The sequence below is a fragment of the Apis florea genome, unplaced genomic scaffold (assembly GCF_048593485.1).
Source record: "Apis florea isolate Af1SG1 unplaced genomic scaffold, ASM4859348v1 contig_3081_pilon, whole genome shotgun sequence".
Classification (NCBI taxonomy): domain Eukaryota; kingdom Metazoa; phylum Arthropoda; class Insecta; order Hymenoptera; family Apidae; genus Apis; species Apis florea.
In genome coordinates, this window is record NW_028256703.1 from 1,590,940 (window position 1) to 1,604,076 (window position 13,137).

Sequence of the window (13,137 nt, forward strand, 5' to 3'; positions counted from 1 at the left end):
ATAATTAAAAAGTTAGAATGGCCAATGCCGTTAAAAAAAAAAAGTCTCTTTAAATCTATGTTAAAAAAGTTATATAATATTCTTATTGATATATTGTATATAGATAGTTAATTGTATAAATAAACTTGTTAATATAATAATAATTCAAATACTTTTCTTCTTGTTCAAATTAAAGGCCATTCAAAGAAATACATAAAAGTTTGCTCTTTTTTGATATTTATATAATTCATGTGAAATAATATTATAGAATTATTTCGTTATAAAGTATTTATAAAATTTCAAGCTGCCAGTATATCAGATAATCTGACAGTAAAACTGTTCAAACTAGTTATTAATTTGATTAATTTTTTTTTTCTTAAATAAATAAGCACAATTTAAAAAATTTTATAATTTTTAATTGGAATTATTTACATTTATAAATTCATTAAATTATGTACACTTTGTTTGTACATATTTGTTTAATAATATAATTGTTTAATAATATTTATTTTGAATGAATCTTTTTATTATTAAACTTCTTTAAGTGTTATTTTTAATTATATTTTTTCTTTTTGTTATTGATTTATATATATATATTTATTAATATATAAATTGATTTTATTATATTTTTCAAAGTAATATAATATTTGCATTCAACTATAATAATCATACAGTATAGAATATATAATTCTTGTCTTCTATTGTATTGAGAATATTGAGGCATATTATAAAAATAAGAATTTACAATAATGAGGAAGAAACATTGTATTATATACAATCTTTAATATTTGAATATAAATATTTAAATAATTGCATTAAAGAAAAGTTTAATAAAAATTTGAAATCGCACAATTTAAAATGTATTGATAATAATAACAGTGCAATACATTACAAAAATTATTCATATTTAGATTATAACATCTTAAAATGCAATTGAATAAAAGAAATACAAAATTTTAAATATTTCATTTTAATGATATTTAAACATATTTAAATATTATCTCTATTTAAAAAAAATGCATTTTATTTAAATGCAATGATTAAAATCTTAAAAAATATTCACTAAAATCCGATAAAAATATTTATAATAAATATTTAATTAGTCATAAACTATAAAAATATTAAATAATAATAATTGTACAATTTTTTGATCAGTTTTTGTTTGCTGTCAAACTGAAATAAATAATAGTTAAGAGAATAAGCGCTCCATTCTTAAAGAAAGGCATATTTTTAAAATTGCCTAAGAATTTATTATTATAATATATAAGTCCATTCAAAAAAATATTCAATGAAAATACTGTTATAGTTTTTACTGACTATACAGTTAATTAATAATTGCATAATATCCATCCAAGGAGTGCTCAAAATTAGTGAAAATCTAAATATGTCTGATGGCAAACAGAATAATGCAATGTAAGAATAAGAAACTTATTCTAATGAAATATACACGTATATAATATTTTTTGTTGTTGAATCAATATCAAATAACATTGACTTTTATAATATTATCTTTTTTTATTACATAATTATTAAAACATAATTATTACATTTATTTATTATTCTAAAAAAAATTTTTTCACTTTATATTATTAAAATATAAACATATTGATTTGCTAATTCTTTAAAATAAAATTTAAAAGAAAATAAATAATTTTTCTGCTAATATTTTTTTAAAATAGCAAAAAACTAAATATATTATAAATTTTGAAAATTTCAAAGAAATATTTTAAATTATGATATATAATTAATTTATGAAAAAAAAATTAAAATATAATATTCAAATATGATTTCTTATAAAAAACGAAAAATGCATAAACGAATGAAAAATCGGTAATACGTAATTATAATAGACGTAAAAATTATAAACAAATGTTATCATGAATCATGAATATATACCATTAATCAAACATGCGTACGTACAAACCAAATATGTATTATTTTCATATATTGTAAAAACATTATATTTTTATCAGTCTAACAAATGATTCATATTTAGTTTGTGTCTAGGTAAGTTAGTATATTATAAGACTTTATTTAAATACATAGCGGACAAAAACATAATTGTACAAAGTCAAATAAGTTATGAAATTTAAATATACATTTGCAATATACATATATCAAAACCAATAATGAAATCATAATTACTTATAAATTTATATAGAATTTACTTATTAAATTGCATGTAGATTATAACTCTAAAAAACATTTACTATTTATAATTGTTACACTATTTTCTATTTGGTATATATTTTAATTTTTAATTTCTATTAAAATGTAAAGTTATATAAAACTATGTTTGCATATAATAATTGTATAATGTAATATATTAACGATATTTTTAGCGATTTATTAAAAAATTTTACTTATGATAATTTTTTTTATTATTAATTATTTATATTTATTATCATAATATAAAATTCCCTTCTTCTGCACTTTAAAGCATTGTACGTATATTTCTTCTTAATATCATCGTATTTCTTTACGTTTTTGTATACATTAAACATAAATGTGATAAAAAGATGGTTATATTTTAATGCTTTTATCCTATTTAGTGTAAGAGATTTTATAAAAAAAATGTATTTAAAAAAAAATCAAAATTATTAAATTATAAATACTTTATTAATATAGTATTATGTTGTATTAAAATATACAGCTATTTATTAAAAAAAAGATGAAATGAACAATTTAACAATAATTTAATAATTTATAAATTTATAAATTTAATAATTCTTTTTATTGTATACTTATTATTATATATTAAAATATAACATCAATTTTATGTTTCATTGTCATTTAAAAGTTTGAAGTTTTCAACAATTTTTTATTGTAATCTTTATCAATATAATCTTTTTCTATTTTATAAAATCTATTTTATTAAAAAAAATATGAGAATATTTAAATATAAAAACAAATCATTATAAATCACACACATATTGTAAATAAAATTTGTCACGTATCTTCGTTCTGATTGGTTGGAAAACAATACTTTGTTTTATAGTATCTCCATAATTGTGCATGCTTTATAAAATGCTATTTCTTCATATTTGTATTGTTTAAGCAGAAATTATAAATTTATAAATTCTATTTAAATGAGATGAAAAGCATGAATAATTATTTAATAAATAAAATTGATTCTTTAAAATCTTTATCTTGCGAAAGTATGAACTTCTAGAAAAATACAAGTTTTTAGTATGTTTTATCTACATAAGAGGGGGAAAGTAAGCAAATTCGCTCGTGCGCGACAAGGTGATGTTAAACGTTGCATATCGCAGTTTATAAATCACAAAACGTGGTCAGACAAGTTTAGACGATCGTCGTCGAAGAAAAACTGATGAAGCTGACCATACTCAACTCATATATCTAAATATGTATCAAAATCGTTGTAAAGAAGTGATAAGAAATAATGATTCATACGTGTAACCTTTATGATAAAAACTTTAGCAATGAATAAACGCCTGTGATATACATTAAGGTTGCATTAAGAAAAATCGAATTGTGAAACGTGTAAAATCAGTGTGACCAAAGAAGTAATATAGTATAAAATTAATATGGTGTAGAAGTGAAAGTGAAGGAATGAACAAGATCGTATCGTTGCATTGAATCAGTAGCAATTATCAGCAATGAATAAGATAAATTTTAATAAATAAAATAAATAGACCGGATATTTTCACGCGTATCATTTTTGCTTTTATATTTCACATTCATTATTAATAATGAATCATAATAATTATTTATTGATAAATTACGCTGTATTATATAAAATTTTTATTGAACTGCATATATTTTTAAAGAAATTAAATATTAATCTGAAGTATATTTAAATAACAATAGAAACTGCTTATAAGAGAAAGAAATAATTCCTTGAATTATATTAAATAATTTATACAATGTGTATAAAAAATATTTTATCTAGTGAAACAATAACAAGCTGAAACAACATTTTTGCTGCATAATTTAAGAATAACATGAAACAACTGATAGAATATTATTTATAATTAATATTTTTATTAATAAGAAGATAAAAAATCAAGAAGTAATCGGTATTTACAAAAGATACCGTTACACGATGCGGAAGTAGTTCCAGTGAGAACATAGCATAGAATCGGAACTCGATCGAAGTCGAGTGTCAGGAATCGATCGTTGAATTTTTGATGTCTTTCTCTTTTTCACATAGATAAACCAAAGAATTATAATAAATAATTAATCGATAGAAAAAAGAATCACTAAGAAAGATTATTGATCAATTTTTTATAATAATACTCCAGCATACAAATGCATGTTTACATGCGAGCGAACCAAAACATTAATGACCTTGAAAGAGAAATAATCACGTGACTGTCAGAAAGCATAAGGATTGGATAGTCGAGACGCATATAACGTGTATTGCGCTGTGCGCGCCCTATGTCCCGCATTCCGTGTCCGATAGATGGTAGAGGTTTAGCGGGGGAAAAGGGGCAAAAGACAGACTACGCGACGGCTACAACGACGACGGCTACGACGACGAGGACGACAAGAAAGACGAGAGTGTGTCGCCGTTCGCCCGTACGTCCGTTGTGTGTGTGCGCGCGCGTTGCTCGGTTGTGTTGTCCAAGATGAAGTCCGACTCTAAACCTTTGTTGACAGCTCAGGCGGAAAAGGCGAATCATTACACGTAAGTAAGCGCCCGCCGGGCCGGTCGCGTGCTACGTGAGAGAAAAGTGAGAATAAAAGTCAGAGCCAAAAAAGTGCGTGATTCAAAAAGTGGAGTGCTAAAAAGAAAATTATATAAAAATAATAATAACAATATAAAACATATAATGATACATGCCTCTATCCATGCATAAATAAATAAATAATAAAAGAAAAAGAAAAGAAAGAGAGAACGGAAAAAGAGGGAGGGCCGCGCGAGCAGCAGCGCGGCATCGACGCGCGCGTCAAAAAACGCCACGAAATAATGTGTAGCTCTGTGGATTCGCATTCCAGATACTTGAAGGAATTTCGCGTCGAACAATGTCCCCTCTTTATACAGCGCAAATGCACACAGCACCGACCCTTCACGTGCTTCAACTGGCACTTTATGAACCAGCGGAGGCGTAGACCGGTGAGAAAGAGGGACCGCACCTTCAACTATAGCGCCGATAATTATTGCACCAAGTACGACGAGACCACCGGCATATGTCCAGATGGAGATGAGTAAGTTTATCAATTGAGTGAGTCTATATATGATTTTTTTTGTCTACAGATCTCTCGTTTCTTAGAAAAAAATATTACAAATTATTTCTTATGTCAAATGCATGATTTGCCGTGTCGCAGTCAGCCGACGGCATTAAAATTTCATTGTATATTTAACATTTAACATTTTCTCTTAAAAAATTTTATTACACTTTCTTGTTTTTGAACACTCACGAATTTTAACGAAAATATATCTATTATTTTTTATTTATTGCAAATATTACGCATCTAAAAAAATTAAAGAAATTGTTCTGCTTATAAAACATAAAGATATTTTTTCCTCGAGTTTGGAAGCTGTAAATGAATTTTTCAGCATGAATGAAATATTTCAAATCCAATATCGATGTGTCTTCGAAAGATAAACGACACAGGGTCTATCGAGTTTCTTTGTGTCGTTGACACGCGTGTGCTGTAATATAACACGCATCTGCGTGGTAATGTGTAACGACGTAACATCTCTTCGAGAATAACCTATGTAACGAAGAGGAGGCCAATTTCGACGTAACTTTCGAGGACACGCGTGCGTGTATATATATATATATATATATATATATACAAATAAACGTGATCGAACATTACTGCATTTCCATGTCAGATTTGTGTACGATAGAAAAGCTTTAAGCATGTAATCATAATTTCATTTATTTATACTATTTACATATATCTTTTAAAACAATTTACTTTTTTTTTATTATATTTTTTATTGATCTTTCTTTTTTTTTCTTTCTGTTTCTTTAAATGAAATATTATTGATAATATTATGATAACATTATGATAATTAAATTTTATTTGCATATAATATAGAAATATTGAATAAAAAATTAATATTTCATATATGTACATATACACATATTAAAACAAATATTTTTATTGAATGTCTTTTTAAGTGAAAATTATTTAAAAAAAATAATATTTATTTATTCATAATATTATAGAGTAAATATTTCAAACATTTTAATTATTTAATATCATTTTCGATTTTGAATGATCTTGATAATTTTTTGTAATATTATTTTGTTTACCTAAAAAGTAATATAAAATTGATACAAAAACAAAATTGTATAATAATATATTTCTTATACATATTCGTATTTATATATATATATATTTTTTTTTCATAATATTTATATGTGTATTTATATTTTTGATTTTAATATTAATATTTTTATTTTTATTTATTCATTGTATTCAGTACATATTTATTTTTAGTATTTAAAGTTTTAATTAATTATTTTTAAATTTTATCAATTCGATTATATTTCATAGAATACATGAATCTTCTTTGACCTAAATTCAGTAGGTATTAAAAAAGTCAAATATTATATGGATTTTATTGATTGTGACTAGTTTTTTTTTATTCAATTATTGATTATTATTTCTTATTTCTTAAATTGATTGATATAATGTGTTTTCAAATAATTAATTGTCTAATCCAAACATATGAATTAAAATATTGCGAAATATATTCTTATTGTGAATATATGCTTGCGGCAGCTTGTAACCGCCATTACTGATAGAATATAGCTACCGTCGGCTGCTAACCTGTTGTCATCCATTGTAGATAACCACACCAAGCTAAGCAAAAATTTCTTTATGCTTTCGAACATATAGCTGTAATTTCTTTCGTAATTATGTTTTATTCAAAATTATTTTATTTTCTTTATTACTTTATATTTTTATATTTTTAATTATTATTTTTATTAAATTAATGTAATATGGTGAGAATTTATTTGATATAATTTAATATATTTAAAAAATGAAAATGGAATGAATATTTATGTCATATTAAGATTATTGACTCGAATTTAATTGATTATAAATATCCCTAGATAGAATATGATACAGAAATGATCAAATTTTTTAATTAATAAAAATTAATCTTTATTATTTTCAAAATTGTTTCTTGAAGAAGAAAAAAATACTTTTTTATTTAAATTTTTTATATAGTTATAAAATTAACGTAATTTTAATTTTTTTATTTAATATAATTAATATAAATTTTTTTTACTATTTTATTATTATTATAGAGTTCACATATATAAAAATAACAAAATATAAGAAATGCAAAAGTATATAATATATGTATATGAATGCATATAACTATAAAATTTTAAAATGAATAAACAAAATTAAGAATTATTGATTAAAGTAATTAAAAATTCAAGTTTATTATTTTTTTAATAAAAACAAATAAAAATCTAGCTCTTATAAAATCATTAAGATTTATACAGCGTAAAGATTTATTATATATTTCAGTATAAAAATTTCTAGAGAGCATTGAGCATATTTCTGAATCATTTATATATACATTTAACTTTCTATGGTATCACTAGCAAAATTAGATGAATGAAAAAGTTTACTATTAATATATTGTTTTTTTTTATATTAATAATTACATATATTTTACATACAATTAACATTGAAATAAATTCTAATTTATTCGGCTGTATTTAATGAAAAATATAAAATAAATAAAATAAAATACTTAAAAAAGGATAATAAAGGATAATTAAATTTATTTTGAAATAAAACATATATTTTTTTTATTCAATACAATTTACAATTATTATGAACTTTTAATGAACTAATTATTATGAATTTTTCCTCTTGAGAATATGATTGTAAGCAATTTTTAAATTGATAATCAATCCGCGTACGAATACTTATCATATTATTTATTATAAATATTATTCTAAATATTCGTTATTACATTCATTTAATTAATTTTTTAGTTTTATTAAATAACTTTGCGATAGATAGATACTTAACTTTTTAGTTTCATCAAATAATAATTTTATGATTGTTGTTACACTTTATCATATAAAATATCAAAAATAAAAATTCAACTATATCATAATTAAATTAAAATTAAAGATAATAAATTAACTTTTTATTCCTAATTCAATGATTTTCAATATTAATGTTAAGGAACATTATAAATATATGTTAATCTGTAATAATAAATAGATAGCATATTTAAATTTTTTGAAATTTATAAAAATATCGATGAAGAATTATTTTATTTGTAATATTAATATTTGCATTTCATAACAATTCATAAATGTATCAATAATATCAACAATCAGTTTTCCCTCCAAAATATTCAATGCCTCAAGTTCCCAAACAAAGAAAAGCCTATCCTACTGATATTGATTTTTTCTTACGTGGCATGGTGGCAACAAAGAATTATATGTGGTAATCCTTGTTGCTGCACCGTAAAAAGTACCGAAACTATTATGACGCAATTATAGCGTAGAAAATAAAACTATCAGTTTAATTGTTTTTTCTGATAATCATTATGAATATTTAATTATTTATGATACATTTTATTTTAATTTATGTTAGATATTAAAAAACCAATAACTTATGTTAAAATTTTAAATATCATATTAAATTATATTCCTTATTAGAAAAATTTTTAGGAAAAGTTTTTTGTAATATGAAAATTATTTAATTTAATTTATATATATATAATTAAAATATTTTACAAATAAAATTTATATTAAATTTCTTATTATTTTATATATCGAACTATCTTTTAATATTTCGTACTTAGTATTAATATGTAATATATAAGTCAATCTTTTGAATTTTTATTTTATATTTTATAATTTTATTTTATTTAGAATATTCATTCAGCATGTTTTATGAGCTTTAATTTAAATTAAAATAATTTTCATTTTTTAAGAACTTTTTTTATATTGTTAATTATAATAAATATTTATATATAATAACAATTAATAATTAAAATAAATATTTATCTATATATTTTATAAGAATTTAATTAAAATAATTTATAATAAATAAATTTTATTGTTAAATAGGTGTCCATTCCTTCATCGCACTGCTGGTGATACAGAAAGGCGTTACCATCTACGTTATTATAAAACTTGCATGTGTGTTCATGATACAGACACACGTGGATTCTGTGTCAAGAATGGTCCTCATTGTGCCTTTGCACATGGCAATCATGATCTTCGTCCCCCTGTTTATGATATTAAAGAAATACAGGCATTGGAAAATCCCGATTCCGATCCTAATTCATCATCTAATGGACCAAATATACTTGATAAAGAACGGAATTTGATGAATGAAGATCCCAAATGGCAAGATACAAATTATGTACTAAGCAATTATAAAACAGAACCTTGCAAACGTCCACCTAGACTTTGCAGACAGGGTTATGCTTGTCCACAATATCACAATAGTAAAGATAAAAGACGTAGTCCACGCAAGTATAAATACAGGTAAATAATGATCTTTAATTTTAAAAAAATTAGAAAGTAATTTAATTTTTAATTTAAAACTTATATTTTAGATCAACACCATGTCCTAATGTGAAACATGGAGAAGAATGGGGTGAACCAGGCAATTGTGAACAAGGAGATGCTTGTACCTATTGTCATACACGAACGGAGCAACAATTCCATCCTGAAATATACAAATCTACAAAATGTAATGACGTCCAGCAAGCTGGATATTGTCCACGCGGAGTCTTCTGTGCTTTTGCACATGTTGACCGTGAGTGTACCCTCATAAATCGTACGTAAAACACTTATCGTTACTATTATCTTAGTAAGTTTAGTAGAATTTTTTTTTATAATTTCTTTTTGAAGCTTTATTTGCAATGTTTAATTTCTTAACATGCAATTGATTGAAATAAAATCGATCAATGCGAAATTTATTAACAAATAGAATGCTTCTATTACTTCTATGTTAAAAACATTCAATATTTTATTTGCTTTTAAGAATTCTTTCTTTTTCTTTTTTTTTTTTCTTTGTATTTGTATTTGGTAAATGATTAAAATTAGTATTTAAAATCGCTTCTCAAAATTGATAAATTGGGACGTTGGTATGGTATGCTGATGGAGCAGTGTTGCCAACAGAAGAAATGAGCCTGGCGAGGGACATGGCAGTACCTATAGATTGTGGCACTAATTTGGCAGATATCCTAAGTAATGCGCTTCCACCTGATAAGCGTACTCATGAAAAAGATAAACCACTTAGCGATAGTAGTGTAAGTCTATTATTTATCTGAAAATAATAAATTTCTTTTTAAAAAAGATTTAATTAACATTGATAAATGTAATTATAGAATGGAAGTGGCGAAGTATCAGAATCAGCAAGTACTAGCAGTGTTGGTAGCAATAGTTCACATAGTAAAGCTCCTGGTGCTCAACTTCATAATTCAAATTCCAATAATACTGTAAACACTTCCAATCAACAAAAGTTAACGAGTATACTTTATAATCCCAATTCTCTATTGCAAGTTGTAAGTTTGACTATTTGATTATAGAATATATTTATATATTTATATATTCAATAAAAGTTCAATAAGTAATTTTAAGAATATTAAATAGGGTGAAATACGAAAACAAATGGTTGCTATAGATAGTGATCCTTTATTAACAAAAGCAGAGAAAGCTCAACAGAAACAAAGCCTATATATTGCTTATAGTTTGAATGGAACTTTAGGTAGTCATTCGTTAGCAACTACTGTCTCACCACTTTCAAGTTCATTTTATCCAAATGATACTGTGGAATCTGTAGTAGGTAAGATGAAGATTTAAGAAAAGAAGGAAAAAACATAACTTATTAATTATGATTTTATATTTTTTCTTTTTAGGAAGTGCATTAGATGAGTTACACTTAGATGATCCTCTAAATTTAGTAGAATCAATTCATAGGGATACTAATTCACCAATTAGCAATTCAATATCGGCAGGCCTAGCAAGTTCCGGATTATTAGGAAGCTCTGCACCAGTTAATATTCCTGGAATGAATGAACGTTCCGTTCTTACAAATTTTTCGCCATCCACATCCAGTCCACTTCAACATTTACATTCAACTGGTTTTCTTACTGGATCCAGATTTTCTCATCAGGATTCAATAGAATCGGTAAACAAAAATACTTTTTTTTTTTTCAAATTATAGAAAAATGTTTTGTATCATTTAATATTTTATTTTATTCGGTTGATTTCAGACAATACCATTTATGAATCAAGTATCAGATCCATTTAGCAATCATATTTCACAACTTAGCAGTTCAGCTTCTAAACTTAGCGGATTTAATAGTAGCTTATTTGATTTTACAAATCAAGGAATGTCTCCATCTCGTACTCAACCTCTCCCAGCATCTCCATTGGTTAATGCATTTTCCATTAGTCCAAGTAACACAGGATCTTTATCTGAGGTTAGAATTCTCCTAGTTTTTACTTCATTGTTATTATTATTTATAAATAAAAAGAATATTTATAAATAAAAAATTAATTGATTTATATTAACTGATTTTAGGTACAAAGGCTTAGAGAAGAATTGACATCAAGTCGTGCCCAATTAGCAACGTGGGATGAGCGTATTAATCAAGCAAGAGCTGCTTGTGCTGCTTGGCAATTGGAAAGTGAGGAAGCTAAAAGAAAAGCAAGTATTGCTGAACAGCAAAGAGATGAGGTAAATTTTTATTTGTTTATTTTATTATTAATTATCTTATTAATATAATTAATTATTATAACTTTTTTTCTGCGAAATATTTTTTTGTCAAACTTATTTGAAATTATAAATAATACTTTCACAGGCCTTGTTGCAAGTAAAAGCATTAAGGGTAGAAAATGAAGCATCTAGTGGTGGACCATACCTTCATACATTGAGAAGAACAAGTGAGCTCAGATCATTATCGATAGCCGCATTAAAATCAATTCAATCACAGCTCCGTTCGGATCTTGAAGAAGTAGAAAAGGTAAAACAAAGTTGTCATGCCGGTTTGAACAGCTGGTATATCAAGCGATTCTCGAATAATTATTAGTTTATCGGAAGAGGATGTGAAAGAATTAGATTCTACAGCAATCTCATCTTCATCAAATTGAATTTTCTTCTATTATTAAATAAATGTTTCAATTGGCAATCAAGATATTTTGTAAAATCTAATATTTGCGACTGTTTGATTAATGGAAACACTATAGGTAGCTCAGTCGTTGCCGTTCCAGGTGCTGTACAGAGAAACGGCAACAAAGTGCATGGTTTGCGAAGAACAAAATCGCACTGTTACCCTCTCACCGTGTAATCACTACGTGGTCTGCTCGACGTGCGCTCCAAATCAACGAGAGTGCCCGTACTGCCAGACTCCGGTTGTTTCTACAAGTTAGGTCCGAATATTTTGTTAGAACGCCCGTTGTTATAATCTCTACTCTTTCTCAGTAACCAGGACAAATATTCTCAGAATTGTAATGTGAGTAGTACTAGAATTTTTGGTACTTTAAATGCGATATATAATAATATATAAAATAAATAATTACAAAAATTGTAATAAATAATTACAAGATTTGTATAATCGCAATAGAAAAAAGAAACAAGAGAAAATACAAATTTATTCAAATATATAATTTGATTATCGCCAAAGTAAATATGGATGTGATAAGACTTCGTGTGCATAGTCTCTATTGTCATACATTTTTGTGTCAACAGTCATGCTACTATATAACTGTTTATAAAGATTCAAATATCACATCCTTTATATTAAGAACATGTATTAATGATCTTGAAATGAGAATTATTTATTAATACGAAATACATCTATTAGCAGGGTGCTAGCTGAATAGTTAGCATTTAATAACATATATACAGTTACACAAATATAAAATTGAAGAAGAAAAAAAAACAATATAATCATAAATATGATGGACAAAGTTTTGGGACCTTTAAAGTATATATTTGTTTAAAAATTATAATACATACATAATTAAACGCAACAAAAGATTAATGTTCCACATAATAATTGTGGGATTATTTTCCTCAATTGTTGAGCTGTTAAACGTATGTCACAAATGATGATATATTTCTATTATATTTAAAAATATATATTTAAATAGGATTTTTTAATTGATTCGTACTGATGGTAACAATAAAAGTATTAACAAATTTTATATCTTTGGTTGAAAAATAGTATTGATA

At 24.6% G+C, this 13,137-nt stretch overlaps 1 protein-coding gene across 7 annotated transcripts; it reads left to right on the forward strand.

The window, feature by feature from the left end:
• Nucleotides 1-3,249: 3,249 nt before the first annotated feature.
• Nucleotides 3,250-12,546, forward strand: unk (RING finger protein unk). Of its 7 annotated transcripts, none has more exons than XM_012487544.3 (12): nt 3,250-4,630; nt 4,942-5,151; nt 9,015-9,437; nt 9,509-9,732; nt 10,065-10,207; nt 10,286-10,462; nt 10,551-10,743; nt 10,817-11,088; nt 11,174-11,383; nt 11,485-11,640; nt 11,765-11,926; nt 12,150-12,546. In XM_012487544.3, the coding sequence occupies exons 1-12, from the start codon at nt 4,572-4,574 to the stop codon at nt 12,330-12,332; spliced, it is 2,412 nt and encodes an 803-aa protein (XP_012342998.1). In that variant the 5' UTR covers nt 3,250-4,571; the 3' UTR covers nt 12,333-12,546. The 7 variants fall into 7 exon arrangements, with proteins under 7 accessions (XP_012342998.1, XP_012342999.1, XP_031772836.1 ...); XM_012487545.3 differs by having other exon boundaries at nt 12,174-12,546; XM_031916976.2 differs by having other exon boundaries at nt 10,077-10,207.
• Nucleotides 12,547-13,137: the final 591 nt, after the last annotated feature.